This window comes from Gadus morhua, chromosome 21, assembly GCF_902167405.1.
Source record: "Gadus morhua chromosome 21, gadMor3.0, whole genome shotgun sequence".
In the NCBI taxonomy this organism is placed as follows: domain Eukaryota; kingdom Metazoa; phylum Chordata; class Actinopteri; order Gadiformes; family Gadidae; genus Gadus; species Gadus morhua.
In genome coordinates this window covers 13,390,767-13,409,908 of record NC_044068.1, presented here as the reverse complement: position 1 = coordinate 13,409,908, position 19,142 = coordinate 13,390,767, and the positions used below count along the sequence as shown (strand labels likewise).

Sequence of the window (19,142 nt, the reverse complement as noted above, 5' to 3'; positions counted from 1 at the left end):
TATTTTTCTTGGATAGTATTTTCCAGAGTCAACAAGACTACTATTAGAATACAGTAGAGAGGGCATGAGGGCCCCAGTGTAGTCACTCTCGCAAACACACACACACACACACACACACACACACACACACACACACACACACACACACACACACACACACACACACACACACACACACACACACACACACACACACACATACACATACAAACTGTGCAAAAAGAAAAGCCTGTGCTAAATACGTTGTGTATTGTCTGTTTGCCATAAAACAATCCAACAGATTGAGTAGCCAAAAAATACTGTGTGTGCTGCACTTTTCGTGTGAATTGGTGGCTGCTGGAAATATATATTTATGCACATGAATCCAGGAAAGTATGGACACAAATGAATACGCATTTACACACACACACACACACACACACACACACACACACACACACACACACACACACACACACACACACACACACACACACACACACACACACACACACACACACACACACACACACAAGTGAGTGGGCATGTGGACGGGCAGACCTCTCTGCAGGGGCCGCTAATGTTGCGAAATAAGATTTGGATGGAGACTAAACCACTTGGGAGAGTTTGCGGAGGAGGACAGTGGTGATAAGGATGATGAGGAGGATGTCATAGAGCAGGGGTACTCAAGTAGAAATGATGAGGGGCCACAAAAAATTTTTTCAGTGACTCAATGGGGCCGGTCGGTATACGTGTGACTGAGGCCGATATATGCTCTGTTTTAGACGTAACGCGTAAGCACGTAAGATACATAACCCCCCCTTGCGCGGTAAAATATCCCCCCTTACGTGCTTAAGTGCGTCGGCCAAAATTCCTGACTATGCGACTAAAACACTACGGCCCTACGCAGCTCGCAAAGACTGTGATTGGCCAGCTAACCACATCCTTTCAGGAGTCTCACATTTCCGGTTTTACAGCATAATAGCGCCCTTTTTAAAAGGCTGTGACAGAAGCGAATGAAGAATTTTGAAGAAGGAGAAGAAGAAAACACAAGAACGAATTATGATAATTATAAATATAAACAAGCCAGCGATTTCCACTTCCACGCCCACAGATTCGTTCGTTGCTCCCCCTACTGTTCTGGCGGAGAATCCCCTTGCAACACGCGCAATCCTTAAGGAACCTTAAAGGAACCGTAAATCAAAACTTGTCTAAAACAAGTCCCTTGTGTAAATTACGTGCTTACGTCTCTGCGTCTAAAACGACCCTAAATCGGCCTTGACTGCTGCTGAGATGGACTGTCTGCCTCGAGTTTGGGAGGGCTGGAGCGGTCTGTGGGCTGGAGTGCTATCTGTTTATCGTTGCAACCCCCAGCCTCGTATTGAGATCGCGGCGCGCGGTTTCAAAATAAGAGCGCCCAGCACGATTTATTTTTTTTTATTTTTTTTTATTTTTTTAATAATTAAAAAAACTTTTCAAAACAGCTCGAGGGCCATTAATAGACACCCCGCGGGCCACAAAAGGCCCGCGGGCCGCTACTTGAGTATGACTGTCATAGAGTTATCAAAACAGCTCCCATTGGCCCCAGTTGGAGAACCAAATGAATCACGTCTGATCGACTGTTGTGGTACTAGGTTTGTTTTGCCTTTCTTTCTCTTCACCAAGGTTGTTGGCCACAAGGACTATCGTTTCATACACAATCTCCTTGACCTTCTCTCTCTATCACACACACAGACACACAGGCACACACACACACACACACACACACACACACACACACACACACACACACACACACACACACACACACACTCACACACGTCTAAAGTGTGATGCCATGCGCTCTGTCTGTTTTTGTGGGTCTGTGTTGGAACCTCAGCCTCATATCCTTGATACGTCACATTTTCGAGCGATGTGCTTTCAAATGTTCTGCCCGAATGTTCGGCATGGCACCGAATTCTGCTCAATAAAAAGTACACCGTGTGATCATTCGCACAGGGTTTCATTCTAGACAGTAGACACCCTAACCCTAATAGGTTCCCAGTGTGTTTGTGTACGTGTGTGTGTGTGTGTGTGTGTGTGTGTGTGTGTGTGTGTGTGTGTGTGTGTGTGTGTGTGTGTGTGTGTGTGTGTGTGTGTGGGTGTGTGTAATATTTTAATTTTGCCATAAGAGCATTCATACATGCCATTAGTGGCTAAGGCCCATTAACAAACCACAACCAACTGATTTAGTGAAGTTAAGTCACTCCATGGTTACGGTCTGTCGAGGCACTCTGGCGGTAAAGGAATAGTATGCAGTATGCTGTGAAGGGGCAGCCTGCCTTGGCCTGTAATCCACACTTGGCTAATACGCCAATGCCTCCATTTTCTATAAACATTGATGATCACTAGTTCATTATGAATCATTTTGTGTTTGTTTGGTGGGTACCCTACTTTAAAGAACATATCGCAGGTTGGCAAATCCCAGTTCATTAATGTAGGGAAAGTACACAGCAATTCGATTGGAACTTTACTTTGCATTTTCTCAAGCCTTAGAATTAAAGACTTGTCTTCGTAATGCGCCAAGCATGCAGACAACAGAACTAAGTCGAGTGTGACGTAACATGGGGTAAGTCAAATACGGTCAATTAAAATGTTACCAATTACCATGATTTGCTTCATACTTTCCCCCACATTAGCAAACTTGCTTTTTCTTTTGTCATTTTGAATGTATGTTGAACCACACCATGTTTTTCGCTCTGTGTTTCGTGGATGAGATTGTTCAGGTGCTAACAGTACTGCTTACCTTTCTTATCCACTCCGCCATCTCCTCGTTCGCCCTTCTCTCCCCTGAAACCCCTGTCTCCTCTCTCACCTGCGGTACAGGACACAAAGGATAGAGAAGGAGGGAGAGAGAGAGGGAGAGAGACGTAGAGATAGAGGTCATGCATACGTTGGAATGAGCAAGCAAACACATCCAAACTATCAAATAAAATACAAAGCCTTCCACAAATGATGACTCATGATTCAGTGCAGCTACGAATTCAGTATGGTTTGTGTACCTCTCCAACCCTTTTCAATAAGCAAATAAATCATCTGGGTTGCATCAGAATCTAATACGTTTAATAATTTGTTTTATTGAAGTCTGTCTTCTTCTAAACAGGTCAGTCTTCACAAAAAAATTAGAAACCAGTGGATTAAAGAATGTTAAACAAAGGCAGAACATTTGAGTCAGAGAATAAAAAACTTGAACTTGAACCTTTCTGGCCAATTTGTAAGTTGTTTGCACAATGACCTCAGAGGTCTGTTGACCTCTGCCCTTATTCAGTACAGCCAAATCTGCATGTTTTTGAATGGTGTTATTTGATAGGTTGCTATCATGGTGGTACTAATAAATGAAAATAAAAGGGTGTAACCCATGTTCAAATTCATATTTTCTTGAGACTTTGGAAAAAATTGGTGTGGAAGTAAATGTATCAAAAAAGGACTTTCAGATGTCGCGGTTCTCAAAGCAGCCCGTTCAGAAAGCCATAGGGGGAAAGGACATGTGAACACATGACACACACTTAGAAGATTACACGCTACAGGAGACTTACATCGAAAAAGACTATGGGTTGGGCCAGGGGGGCTTTAAACACACAATTAGAGAAACCTGAACCCTGGAATATGTGAATAAGAACATGTGTATGTGATTGAAATCACACAAAAGTGAAGAGAAAACGTTTTTTTTTTTCTTTAATTTAAAATGAATAAATAACGCAAGCCTTCAAATAGACTCTCGCTCTCCTCTGCCGTTTCATGTGTGGTCCTCCATGGTCTCTTTTTCAACGTACCTCAAGTCTCTAACAGTGTAAGCCAGCACTGTAATCGTTGTATACTTTAGGCATTAGGCACAAAAACTAGAGGATAGAGCCCTGTCTGGCACACTCAGAGAGGAGTGGACCAGACAGCCTAAGCCTCTGGCTGAGAGAGAGAGAGAGAGAGAGAGAGAGAGAGAGAGAGAGAGAGAGAGAGAGAACAAGAGAGAGAGAGAGAGAGAGAGAGAGAGAGAGAGAGAGAGAGAGAGAGAGAGAGCACAACAGACTCTCAGAGAGATACAAAGAGAGCAAGACAGAGAAAGACAGAGACTGAGGGATAGGGAGAGATAGATAGAGAGTGAGTAAAACAGAGAGACCGAGTGATTAAGAGTGACATACAGACAGACAGATGCAGACAGACAGACAGTGAGTCAGAGAGAGACAGAGAGCGATACAGAGTAAACAGTAGACAGAAAGACAGACAGATAGATAGAGGGAGTAAGTAAAACAGAGAAATTGATTTCTTTGCGGAACCCCAAATAACCAATCTGGCTGGTTAAGCAGCGGAAAAACCAAAAGCAATCATGGGGACTATTCTGGTGATCTCAGCTCAGCAAATCCCTGGTATTTCTGTGGTTCCAGCGCTGGCAGCAGACATACCTCTGTGTTTATGTGTGACACCTTCCCTCCAATCAGCATGTTCTTGGATACCACTTATTTCCATTTCAAAACATTGGTTAGCTTCCAGCGCATCAACCCACTCCCTGCCCTACCCCCCTACCCCCCCCACCCCCCACCCATCTGAGCCATGCCATATCCTACCACCACCACCATCTAACCCCACCCCTGCCCAAACCCCACCCCTACCCAAGCCCACCAAAAAACACCTAAGGAGACCCTTGGTTGGAGACCTGTATCATTAGCATTACTAAAGGAGGGTCGGGGTGTGGTGGATTAGCTAAAAATAGTAGTTTATCTAACATGTAATTAAGCCTGCTTTTTGACCTACTGCATTGAAAATGTGTGTGTGTGTGTGTGTGTGTGTGTGTAGAAGCCATAATTAGGTTTTCTGCATTTTGTTAATTTTGTTTGACATTATTAGTTAAGATATAATTCTTTGTTATTAAGTTTATGGAAAAATGATTTCAGTTAATATATGCATGAATCAATGTACTTAATACTATATTTTGTTATTCACGTAGGACTCACCTGCATGTGTTACCGTAATCCCCTAGCCACTCCCTCTCAACGTGCTTCTGTGTAGAGCTTAATTGGCCCATTGACGGTGACTGTATCGGGTTAGATGGCGGAGAAGGAACAGTTTTCCGACCGCATACGCATACCTATACGCATACGCATTAGCATACTGAAGTACTTTCATATTGTTTTCGCAAACCGTATTTGTAATACTTTATTTTGAACGGCTAGAAAGTCAACCGGACTGTTAGAATAAAAACTCAATAAGATTTCTACTCTCCGTGCGTGTTTCTTCAGAATGTGTGTCGGGAGAACTCCGCATCAGCCTCATGGCCTCAAAAATCTGGTAGAATGGCCATAACTTAGTCGGAAAACTACCCGAAGACCGACGTCTTTGAAAGGATTGTATCCATGGATTGTGTCCTCACGGATTGTGGACAACGTCACTGTTGAATACCGAAGGGGAACGCAATCGATGGAATGTATGAAGAGCCGACGCATCGTGAGTAAATCGGTTTTATGAATGAAACCGCGCTGCGCTGCGCTGGAAAGGAATGTTTGGAAGCAACGTGCGTGCCAACAAACAAAATACTGTTAAGTGAAATATCAACATCAGCATTATTGATTGGACTGTTTAGCGAATTGTATAAACGAACAGGAATTGAACAAAGGGATTTGTGAACTTTGAAAGCAAAATGTCTGACGAGGAATATCAGACGGCCGAGGAGGCTGCAAAGCTTTTGAAATCAAAGATTGCAACGCGCAAAGGAAAGCTAGGAGCTTGCACTAGGAAAACGAATGAAATTAAGGAATTGATGTTTGAAGGTGGAAACATTGAGGAAGTGGAGGATAAAATGACGATATTGCATAGCTGTTTTCAAGATCTTAAATCTGCCAATGATTCAGTTTTTGCACTTGTTGTAGATGAAATGGAGCAGAGGGAGGGGGAGGATCAGAATAATTGGTATGAGCCCAGATTTATGAATATTGCCTTCTTCCTAAAATAAGTGGAAGCATGGAAAAAGAATGAATGAATGAGTATTATGACAGATAACACTGAGCCCACCTTTGATGATGCCTCACCAATTCCGTTTGCAACTCTGGGGGCGGTACCAAAAACCCCGCTCCAGAAAGCAGTTCGACACATGCTCAGCAGCTCTGGGGGAGCCAGAAGAGGAGCCACAACTTCATCCAGCCCACAAGCCGATGCAAGCAATGACCCCACCGGAGACCACCATGCTATGCTGCAAAGACAAAAGGGGCTCATGGATCTCATGACCAGGCAACAAAATCTTTCCCTCTTGCCAAAAAGAGAGGTTCCAGTCTTTGACAGGGACTCGTTATCTTTTCAATCTTTTATTAATGCCTTTAGACACCTTATTGAGGAAAATACTAGTAGCTGCCAAGACAGGCTATACTATCTTGAGCAATTCACAACAGGTCAGGCCAGAGACCTGGTCCGTAGTTGTTTGCATATGGACGGCCAGCAAGGCTACACAGAGGCCAGACAGCTCTTGCACAAACATTTCGGGAATGAAATGATTACAGCAAATGCCTATCTTGAAAAAGCACTAAACTGGCCATCTATTAAACCTGATGACCGTAAGTCCCTTCATTCTTATGCTTTGTTTTTAAAGGAATGTCACAATGCAATGTAAAACCTGGATTATCTTGACGAACTGGATGTTGCCTCCAACTTAAAGCTGCTCCTCTCCAAATGACCATACAAACTCCGTGAACGATGGCGGACCAGAGTGTATGAAGCATCTCAAAGAAACACGCGTGTTCGATTCAAGCATCTTGTGGAATTCTTGGAAACGCAATCCAGTATCCTTTTGCATCCAGTGTTCGGAGACATTAGAGATCCACCGCCCATTAAAGGGCCCATCCCCAAAACCAAAAGCTTTGACTCAAGGACACCTAGAGGAGGCAGCAGCTTTGTGACCACTGTGACACCGGCTGAGCAGCAGGCAACCAAACAGCAGGCAACCAGACTGCCATCAACGGTAACAAAGCAAACCAACACCTTTTCCAGTGCTGTCATGCCATCATGTACTTTCTGTCAATGCCAACACACAGTAGCAGATTGCATAAAATTCCAGTCAGAGCGATATGACGAGAAAGTAGAACACTTAAAATGGAATGGCCACTGTTTTGGATGTCTAAAAAGGGGCCATATGAGTAAGAATTGCAACAAAAAATTGGACTGTCAAATTTGTAATAGGAAGCACCCCACCCTGCTACACATTGACAGTAAGAACTCAGATCAGCGGCCCTCGCTGAACACATCTTCAACAACCACAAGGACTCAACAGTGCACTGGCATCACCTGATCACGCAACAGGGGCCAGTAAGGAATGCGCTTTAGCAATAGTGCCAGTTCAAGTCAAGGTGGCCAACGGCAACAAAACCATCCGAATGTATGCCTTCCTTGACCCGGGCAGCTCGGCCACCTTCTGAACGCCAAAGGTCGCAAATTTGAATTCATCCTGCGAACATTGGGACAAGACAGACCTGTTAAGAGCTATGAGCTCACAGGATTGGAAGTAGGTAACTTAGATGGAACTGTGTACATTGATCTGCCCAAAGTATACACCCAATGCAAAATTACTGTTTCATAACAAAATCGACTTAGCATGACACAGAAAGATGGCCCAACCTTAATGGAATCAAACTCCACAGCATTGACGCCAACATTGAGATTTTAATTGGAATGAACGTTCCAAAGGCGATGCAACCCTGGCGAGTAGTCAACAGTCAAGGGAATGGACCGTACACAGTCAAGACACTATTAGGATGGGTGGTCAACGGCCCGCTCAACTCTTGTTCTGCTACGGAGAAGACGGGATCAACGTCAGTGACGGTAAATCGAATCTTGATGGACAATATCAAGGACTTGCTCATCAATCTATATAACAATGAATTTCCCGAAAAGGATTATGAGGGAAAAAAGCGAGATGTATGTTGAGGACAAAGAATTCATGAACTTGACAACAAAAGCAATCGCAGTCAAAGAGCGATATTACTACCTACCCCCACCCTTCCGTGACAAGGATGTATTGTTACCAAACAACCATGATGTGGCAGCACAACGCACAGTCTTTCAAGGAGATTCAGGAAGGATTCGGCTCTTGCGTCTGAGTACAAAGCATTCATGGAGAATGTACTGCAAAAGGGCTATGCAGAAAAAGTGCAACAAGAACAGCTGCCAAAAGATCTTGACCACATTCCACTGAATGATGGAGAAGTAAAAAAAGACTTCAATGCAAACTGCCTTAATCTGCAATTTAATGTGACGACCAATGTCAAGTGGCTATTCAATCCTCCATTTGCTGCTCACTTCGAAGGCGCGTGGGAGCGTTTGATCAGGCTGGTGAAAAAGGTGCTTCTCTCAGTGTTAAAACAACAGACACAAGATGACGAAATGTTACAGACAGCCTTGTGTGAGGTTGAAACCATCCTGAACGACCGGCCAATCACAACTGCATCCGGTGACCCAAATGACCTTGAACCACTCACGCCAAACCACCTTCTACAGCTAAATAGCAAACCACTTTTGCCACCTGGACTCTTCAAGAAAGATGATTTGTATGCCAGAAGGCGATGGAAGCAGGTACAATACCTGGCAATCTTTTTTGGAAAAGATGGACTACAGAATACCTCACTCTGATGCAGTAGCGACAAAAGTGGGCCCACATCAAAATTAATTTCAAGGAGAATGACATCGTAGTCATAGTGGACCCGACGGCTCCAAGGAACCCCTGGCCCTTGGGTCGGGTGATGAAGACCCTACCGGGGCACAAAGGTCTTGTTCGCAGTGTCCTGGTGAAGACCAAAACCAACACTCTACAAAGGCCCGTCGACAAGCTTTGCTTGGTCCTTGAAGCTGAAAACTCAGCTTAAGTCTGGCAAGGCCAGGCTTAAAGGCCCAAACACACCGGCACCGAAGCGCAGCGGCGCGCATTTCACGCGGGTCAAAAGCCGCCCCTAGCACCAACAGGAGGCGGTGCGACGGTCGCGCTGCAGTATAAAATCAGGAAGTCACCTGTCAATCAACCGCAACAAAGAGACGAAACGCAATGGGTGAGTAGCCTATTGTAGCCTAGTTTATTTATTTTCCATATTTTTTCGCTGAATAATTTGAAAAATGTATAATCTGCGCAGTGAAAGTATGTTTCCAAGCAGCAGATCAACTTAGTTTGTAGGGCACTTTATCGTTTTATTTACTGTCATTTCTTATTTATTTTATATTTTGCAATTATTCATCTACTGCATCAACAATCTCAATAATTGCAGGACCTTCTATTAAGCCTTTTTAGTAGTGCAGTCACCTTTTAAGGCCAAATTGTTATTGTGTGTATTTATTGTATTGAGCTACTGGATGGCTTTATTGGGACCATTGGGACCAATAAAGTAGCTATCTATCTATCCATCTATATAGCCTTAACATAGCCACATATTTACATGTATGCAGCCAGTAGTTATCAATTTTAATTGAACACAAGCTATTTTTCATTTTATTAATTTTTTTTTATTTCAACAGAACAATTGTCGCCAAACAGAGGGTGGCTGCCCTTCTTCTGCTGCACCGTAGGAGCAGGAGGGTTGATCATAGGCGAGCAAGGAGAAGACGAAGGGTTTGGGTGCACCCCCTCAATGAACGGAGACAAGAACAGGGGGTATACCACAATCTGGTCCAGGAGCTCCGTGCAGGGAGGCACCGCCAATATTTCAATTCGCCACTAGGAAGTTTGCAATGGCAGAACCGTATGGTGTGACCTAGTCATGTTGACCTATAATTTAGTTATTATCACTCTCTGGTATAAATACTCTTTTTACACATATATTCTATCCCTCGGGATAAATACAGTGATGTTATTGCTGTGCTGGACTCAGTAGCCAGTCTATTTTATTTGAGTGCTCGAGACACTTAATGTTATTTTTCCTTAAACCCAGAGAGACAGTTAATACATGACAATGCATTTTTGAACTTTGCCTGTGTTTTCTTTTACTTAGCCTATCTATTTTATTGTATTGTATATTTATTGTATTTCTATGTGAAGCACTTTGAGTCTGCTTCATGTATTAAAAGTGCTATATAAATGAAGTTGCCTTGCCTTAAATAAAAATATATATATTACAACTTAAAGTAATCTGGTTTCTACCTACATGGTGTGATTATCTGTGACTTGATTTCATCTATTTCCCATTTTGGTTAATGGTTTGGGTACTTAGTCCACCATTGTTGATTTCTCACCTGAAGAGCCAATCTCCAGTGCTATGGCTCGCAAGGCAATGTTCTTTTTGGAGTTGTCTTTGTAATGATGGTCATACAATTCAACATATTTTTCCGCCTCGACGACCAGTCTCTCATCGTCCATTCTCGTAATTGTTTCTCACAAACGAAAGAGAGCGACATCCAGTGGTGAGGGGTAGATATGGAGGCGCCTACGGGGACCCGGGATGCACAAACCAGCTTTTAAAAAGCGCTTTTTCAGGGGCGGCGACGCTAGGGAATAGAACATCCGGAATAATGGGGGCAGACTTTTGGACGCGCCACTTCGGGGCCGGTGTGTTTAGGCCTTCAGTCTTCGATTTGCACGTTCTCACATACTGACCAACATACATACTTGGATTTGCGGGCCCACACGGGCCCATGTATGTGCTGATTCCTCGATCAGCACATACATGGGCTATTCATACTTGCGCTACATTTGCACCCATGGAGTTTGCTGTCCATCAGACTCAGTGCACTGTAAGAAACATCCTCCATTGACTTTGGGGGGATCCTTGGGATCACCGATCCCGAAAAAAGGAAACTGCATTGTCTTAATATGTATTGACAATGACATCTTTAAATGGATGATTATTGATGAGTGATGTTTGAAGTATCATCAGATTACTTAAGTTTGATTATGCATTATGGCTCCATTGTGTCAATATTATTAGTAATTGTCTTTTCATGAAAAGCATCAAGAGTAACGGACAACGATTGTGATGAGGAGCGTGGCTTGGTTTTCCACACTTGGGATTTAATTGACATTTGATTATGTGCATACAGTGTCACATAAAAAGATTATGTTATTGACACATGTTGGACAGATGCTTTATTCCATGTAGTCGCGCCGTCAGTGGACAGTATGGAGTGACGGGATTAAATATAGAGTTTTTTTTTTTTTTTCTGTTCAAAGGAGATGTTTCTGGAGCTATAACTGAGAAATAACGCAGTTGACTTAAATTAATCTGATTACATAGATTTAACGCATGATACGGGTGGAAATTAAATTTATGAAGGGCGATGATAAAACATAATCGTTCTTCTCACTCTACAATTCTTCTGTCTGACTTCAGTTCACCACCACATCATCTGTGTCGCCAATTCTCCTTTTCCTCCAAACCATGCGTACGCATGGGTCAGAGTTTGCTTAGGGCTGCGCACATTCTCCCGCGCACAAGATCACAACCTTGGCGTGGAAAGTCACGTACGCCAATTTTAGCCCCGTTTTGTGCGTACGCAACGGTTATAAGTGAGACCCCTGGTCTTTACTTATAAAGGCTGGCTAATTGGACACTCCATAGACACACGTGGCAAAGAGATAAGACATGCAATACCTTGATACCTCACATGAATATTATCATTCTTTCACTACCACACAAAAGCTTGGGTTTAACTAGCCCAGAGGGACCATTTCGTGTTGGAGATGTGGGCCAAACTCGATACACACAGTCGGAAAGAGTGTGTGTGTTTGTTTGTGTGTGCGACCCTGAGACAAAATGAGGAACGTTTGTGTTCCCAGGGATCTGAAATACAACGCTCCAGTTTGACTGATGGAATGGACGGATGGATGAAAGGATGCATGGGAATAATACAACCAATGGATCAAAATCAGAGAGAAAAAGACACATACCTTTAGGCCCAGCAGGACCAATGTCCCCCTTCTCACCGAGACTCCCGTTGACCCCCGGTGACCCCTTCAACCCTCGAGAGCCAGGGAACCCCTTTTCTCCAACGATCCCTGTCAACACACACGCACACATGCACGCACACACGCATGCACACACACACATACACATACACACACACAGGCGTCATTTCACTAAAGATCATATCTGGCATGCATTTGTTCTTGTTGAAAAAAAACACTTAAAACTCGTCCCAAAAGCTGCCATCCCCACTCTCCAAATCTCAGGGTCAGGGTTAGATCACCGCAGGACAACAGTTTAAGGTGACCGTGTCAGTCTGAGACAGAAATCCCATGAATGAGTTTGGCCCTAGCATTCCTAGAAAGCATTCACAGGGTTAACCATCTCTAGCCAATCGTCTATAGCCAACCAGCAGTTGCTAGCGTTACAACTGTGTGGCAATTATTGGAATCACGAGTTAAACACGGTTTGGCTAGGTTTGCATTTTGGCTAGTTGTGAAGGCGACTTGCTCATTGCAAGTCGCAATCTGATGTGTTTGCATTGTGTTGCCATGGCAACCTTAATGATAAGATGGGATTCAAACCATAAAGTAGAAAACGTAAACTAAACATGATGTCATGATGCGTTCTGCAGCAATCACATTTTGGACCCCGTTCTTCTGCCATCACAACTTCCAACGGAATAGTTCATTGGATCTCATAGAGGATATCATCTTGGCCTTTCCCCTGCCTTGGTTTGCTGAAGGGGTTTCAGGGCTGAATATATTTTATGAAAATATTGAATGACGCACAATGTCACGGTTTGTGTTTAGCGGCACATCGCCTGCTCATATTTGGTTTCCAGCAATTGTTGCATTTGTCAAACGCACACACAAGTAACATATCCAAGTCCCCGTCAAGGCTGTGTCTGAACTGTTTGAGTAAATAAACCCACTTCAGCGGGTTCTCGTGTTTTCAGGGCGACTGTTGCGTCGTTTCTAATCCTAACTCTTATTGTCTTTGTGGTGTGGTTCTCTTTGTGTCTCGTGAAGCTTGAGTTCGAGGGTACTTCCAAGGCATTAGCATACTCTATCTGGCATACTGCTGGGTTATTTTCTGTTTTTGCACATCACTGTGTTGGAGATGTAAACACAACTGCCTAGCGTCTTAAAATCCCTCCTCTGTGATGGTTTTAACTTGTGTGTTTTGTGGTTGTACCCCGTTAGTCAATAAACCCCTGAGGGTGTGAATGTATTATTATCCTGATCTCATAGCCAGACTTACTGAACAAAAAGAGGTGATGAGACTAGGCCTGGACTTTTTCCCCTCGCTCTTTTTCTGCAGCTTGTTTTGATGGTAACAAATGAAAAACATTAAGATTTCTTTTTCTAATCATTCATTTTTGTAGGTGTACTTTTTCATTTGCGGTTTTTCCCGGAAGACTTCCTGCCCAGTATGTTTCAAGGGGATGTGGAGGTTCTTGGACGAGCAACGTGAAGACTCTAACCTGGTGATTCAGGTTGGGGATTTGGCAGGGGCTATTGTTTTCCAAATAAGTAGATGTAGTTTAACCAAAAGGTTGTTTTTTTGTAAAACACACTTTTAGCTATATTAGACGAAAAGAGTCTAAATCGTTTTCAACTGAAAGCCTCGACCTGAATATGCTGTTCTGTCTTTTGAGCTGACTTGTGAATACATCTGTTATGTTTTAAATGCTCTTCATCATTTATTTGGGTTAGGGTTAGGGTAAGGCTTAGGGATAACCCTTAGTGCAGATAATCCTCAAGACTGCTCAAGTGGATCTCACAATTCACACTGCACTGGGAATGACACGATATTCTTTGTTTACGTTGACGTTCACGGTGGCTCGATATTTGAATCCTTGAACATAATAATGCAACAATTTTAAAGTCAATATGCATACAGAATGCATGCCAATCCATATCAACAACTAGCCCAGATCAAGCTTCAAACTGGATTACCCAGAAGATATGATCAATATATTGATCAATGATTTGACAGTTGTAAAGAGAAAGGGAGCTAAAAGAATGAAAGAGCAAGATTTAGAAACTGAACAACCCAAAACACATCCCCTGCCACTTTGGTCTCTCCCTCCTTAGGAATCTCTGTGATCAGAACTGTTGCATACAACGTTATCTGATTGGTCAGAAATGAGCCAGGATCGCTCTAAAGTCTAAATTGGCTTATAAAGCAGATAAAAATAACACTCCTTAAGTAGTCCTTCAATCTCACCAACAGCACCTCTAACTCTCGTCCAATGAGAATAATTCCTTGCCTTGTTACCGGCAAAGATGTGGCAGATCACTGGGCGGTGCGGTGGGGGCATCTACACGGATGGTGAAACCATGATAGACTATTTGAACATCCACCCACCTCTCATCCCGATTAATCCTGGAATTCCGTGGTACCCTTGGGTCCCGGTATCCCCCTTTTCCCCTTTTGGCCCCGGAGGTCCTGTGGAAGAAACAAAGGGGATCATAAGGGCTGGTTCACCTCACCCTGCAGCATGAGCTCTGTGTTTTCCTTCACTTTGTGTTTACTTCCACAATGTAATGAGATTGGTGCCAGCATGGAAAAAACACAATGAAATGATATTTGTACAACAAGGGCTAATATTTAAACAGTTTAATCTGAGGTTTACTCATTTCTATTTACATGACTACAAATTCTGCCAGTTTACTCCACAGACCGCACACGCTTACACACAGACACACACACACACAGACACAGACACACAGACACAAACACACACACATACACACTCCCACATGCACATACACGCACACGCTCTGTGTGTAAAAGGCCCTGTCCAGATGTTTGCTGAAGTTGGACTTTACTCTGAAAAACAAGAGGAAGAGAGAAGATTTTAAATTTAAACAGAAAAAAGCAGAGACAGAAAGACAGAGCGTAAAGGGGGAAGAGCAAAAAAAAATAAAAAAGCTTTCTCCCAGCCACGATGGGAACCACATGTTTGAACAAGATGGACCACGACGGTACTGGGAATACCATGTTTTCATCATGTTCTCTGGACATGTTTGTCCTTGACCTAGTCTGGACAGAGGGTCTGCCTCAGGGGGGTTGGGGGGATTGATGGACAGAAAAAAGAACATGGGGGAAGGGGGCTTTTTCATATGGCACCCTTTTTCTGCGTTGCAGGTGTATACACACACGCACGCATGCATTTACACGTACGTACACACACACACACATGCAAAAACACACACACACACACATACACACACTAGGAGACACATACGTGTATGCACTCGTACACATACACATTCAAACACATACACACACACACACACTCATCTGCAAACACACACACGCACGCACGCACGCACGCACGCGCACACACACACACGCGCACAGCCCAAACACACACGCACAGCCCAAACAGCCTGTTCCACCTTTCAAGTCCCTGTATCAATGTTTTTAATGACACAAATGACTAAATATAGTAAGCATATCTTACAACCGCTGATAAACAATGTGGTTTGACAAATTAATTAGATGACAACAAGTATGAAATGTTGAAGAGTGTGAGCAAATAACCGCTAGCGATTTGCGCTAGTTTAAGTTTCAAAGCCGCAAACAGATGGTAAGAGATGTGACAATTAGCGTTACGCTCAACACATGGTGACAGCTCGTGAGCCACAGCCTTCTACTCTTTAGCCAGTGAGACGAATTCAGCTTGAGTTTATGTTTTGGCGCTTTCAATGCTATTCAGTTGCAAAGCCATAACAACTGGAAATCCATAATTCAACCTCTGAATGTATGCCAACTTTCCCTTGGTCCCTGAACAAAAAGTGTAAGATAGGGACAGAATTAGATACACATAGAGTGTGTTGACTATTTTGAGTGTGTGTGTGTCAGAGAGAGAGAGAGAGAGAGAGAGAGAGAGAGAGAGAGAGAGAGAGAGAAAACGCGTGCTTACATGCGTACCTATGTGACCCGGTGCATGCGTGTGTGCATGTGTGTATGTGCTTGCCTGAGCATGTGCCAAGTGACTGTTCATTGGTAAAGCAAACATGCCACTCAGACTCTCATTACTGGTCATTAGCAGCCCATCATCAGCAGCCAGATATCTGTTTCCATCCCTCTGGTCCACTTGTGACACGTTCCAAAATTCCCTTCAGTAGAATTGGCCATGCGCAACTATTCCTTTCATCCCAGGCAGGATGCATGTAAGCATTCATAATTGTGTGAGGATATGGAATTATAAACAAGTTGCATGTTCTTATGCAAAGAAGCCCAGCCAGGAATGGAGGGGGATTTGGCCACAAATCACATAAACATGCGTATATATTACACACACACACACGCATACGCGCACGCACGCACGCACGCACGCACGCACGCACGCATGCATGCATTTCCCTCGAACACACAATCAGGGTTTTGCGCACGCACATATAAACACACACACACATAGGTATACATACACTGTAAAATTGCAAGGTTCGTACAGTGTTACAGGGCAGGTTTCAGGTATACATTTTATATATTCAGGTCAATTTTCAGGTGCCAGAGCATTAGCTCCACACCTCAATTGAATACATACTTCCAGGTAATTTATATCTTTAATAAACTAGGTAAAAAGTAAATCTTGCAAAAGAGCAACATTTACAAAACAAAAAACCTAGAATACAAAAATCATCCCCACCAAAAAAGTGCTCTCACAAGTCTTGTCCAACCCCAGGAGGAATCACGAAAGGTGAAAAACCAAAATCTTGAACAATAAAAAAAAAAGGCTCTGAAACCCAAGCAGAAAGACACTTTCTGAAAAGAGAGAGAAAGAAAAATGTAATCAAGATGAAATGGGAAGATTATGAACATCCATTCCCTTCTGTCTTACTGGAAACAGCTGTTAAACCTATTTTGCTAATTAGCCCACATATTCTGATACAAATAAATAATAATAATAATAATGCTAATAAGACATAGAATCACCATGTAGGACTATAGACTCCACTACTACTGTGATCCATCTGCTCATCCATCCAAAAGTTCAGATCTCCCCTTAATGCTTTAGTCACACTATAAAGATCATCATCACACCTCACTTGTATCTAGCACCTCTGGGTGTATCTCCATTAACACAAGTCCTTTCGATGACTCCTGTATAGCATTCAGGAGAGAAGAGGAGAGGAGAAGTGAAGAGAAGAGAGAAGAGAGGAGTGGAGAGGAGAGGAGAGGAGTGGAGAGGAGAGGAGAGGAGAGAGGAGATGATAGGACAGTAGAGGAGAGCCAATGATAGCGGAGGAGAGGCGATGAGGGCAGAGGATCGGATCGGAGAGGAGAGAAAAGGAGAAGAGCGGTGCAGATAAGATAGAAGAGAGGAAAAAAGTTCCAAAATGCTCCTGGATAACTTGTTTTGCAGCAACCGGCCGAAAGGAATGATATATATATATATATATATATATATATATATATATATATATATATATATAGCAAGAGAGAGATAAAATGAAAGATAGAGAGAGAGAGAACAAACTGCATCCCACACACATGAAAAGTCAGAGATTGGCAGTGAGGTGGCCCTGTCTCATTGGTCTTCAGTTGTATCAGTCACCCCGAGGGGGAACGCCAGCATTACATCATGGCATTCCTGACTGGTTCCTTTAACAAGCCCCGGGATCTTGTTCAGTCCACTGGCAACAGGTCCCAGTACCATGTCGGATCCAATAAGTCAGAGTAGAGCAAGAACACACACACTGCCCCGCCCACACCTCCACCACCACCACCACCACCACCACCAGCAACACCACCACCATCACCACCACCTCCCCCCCACATGGGCTTGAAGGTGTTGGCACACCACATACTCTCAAGAGTACTTGAGGCAGTCAGTCATTCTTTTATACACCAGTACACGCACAAAGCACAAGTCAAAGATCAGCAGTGTGGACTGTCTGGGGCTCAGTAATGGGGGGATCAGTGGATTTATTTTTGATTAAATGCGGCGAGCTAGCTAGACTTCTAGCAGGGTTGGCCGTGTGTGTAGAAACATCTTGAACCAACCTACCCGATTCGATTTGGGGCCATATTTGCCGTTTATGCAGTTTATGACGGCCATAACCTAGCTTTGATCACTCCTTGAGTGTTCCACGTACACAGACCAGCTCATATCCATGATTAGATCTTTTGACTCATTACTAATCTATTTTTTGAACATCGTTCTACTTCCCTTTAGTGTCGTCAGAAAGCTGCAGCCGTAATCAGCCGAACCAGCTGGAATGTCATCCTTTGGGGCAATAAGGCCAGGCCATGTACGTCCTCTAAAAGTGCTTGTTTTTGTCCCTGACAGGCTCTGATTATTATTGTGTCATCATGGAAAGTAAACACCACCTTTTCTCTTTACCCTTCGCTTGTTCTGGTCTGTTTGTTATTGTGTCCCACCAAGTCTCGCTCAAGGAAAAGTCTCACAAGACTTCAGTTGTACAGGAAGAGAACAGTGGACGTGAATGAGAGATTGAGAGATCAGTTTTTTGTGCTGGGAGACTTGAGATTGTAATTGCATGAGATTGTTGCAGATATTTCCTTCAACAAAGCAAACAAGATTTTAGAGCGAGACTTCTCCTTGAGGGGGACTTCGCTGGACACAATGACAAACAAACCGGGATCAAGCAAAAGGTAAAGAAAAAAGTTGTGATTCTCTGTAGGGATCCCTACCCCAATGTAAGTATTATAATCTGATTAATAATAGATTAATAATATGATGAATTATTATTATTATTAATCTGAGCCTGTCAGTGGCCAAAACAGGCATGCTTAGACGTACATCGACATAGTGCTGCAGTCCCAAAGGATTCCAAGCAGCACGTTTTGCGTGCTAAAACTCTAACTGGGAATGGACTCGACCAACTTCAGAGTTCCAACAGGGCGGGGGCACCTTCTAGTATGCTGAGGTTCTTGAGGAACACGGAGTGCTCCCAGTCCTTGAGGCGGAGGTCCTCGGTGATGGTGTTCAGGATCTCCATCTCGTTCCTCAGCTGGGCCTCGGTGTTCACGTGGGTCACCCACAGGCTGGTGGTGTCCTCCGTGATGTTGCTGATCTGGATCTGGGGGGGGGGGGGGGGGGGGGGGGGGGGGGGGGGAGGAAGAGCCACAGTCACATTGTAGGTAGATACAAAGATAAGCATGGGCGAGCACATGAGAGAGAGAGAGAGAGAGAGAGAGAGAGAGAGAGAGAGAGAGAGAGAGAGAGAGAGAGAGAGAGAGAGAGAGAGAGAGAGAGAGAGAGAGAGAGAGAGAGAGAGAGAG

At 43.7% G+C, this 19,142-nt stretch overlaps 1 protein-coding gene across 1 annotated transcript in view; it reads right to left on the bottom strand.

The window, feature by feature from the left end:
• scara5 (scavenger receptor class A, member 5 (putative)) overlaps window positions 1–19,142 on the bottom strand; it is a 65,885-nt gene that overhangs the window by 11,156 nt on the left and 35,587 nt on the right. Inside the window, exons 7-10 of the mRNA XM_030345440.1 lie at window positions 18,772–18,940; window positions 14,250–14,330; window positions 11,861–11,968; window positions 2,765–2,833 (exon numbers count right to left, since the gene is read on the bottom strand). Of these exons, the coding sequence (XP_030201300.1) occupies window positions 2,765–2,833; window positions 11,861–11,968; window positions 14,250–14,330; window positions 18,772–18,940 (427 nt within the window). The remainder of the gene's footprint in view (window positions 1–2,764; window positions 2,834–11,860; window positions 11,969–14,249; window positions 14,331–18,771; window positions 18,941–19,142) is intronic.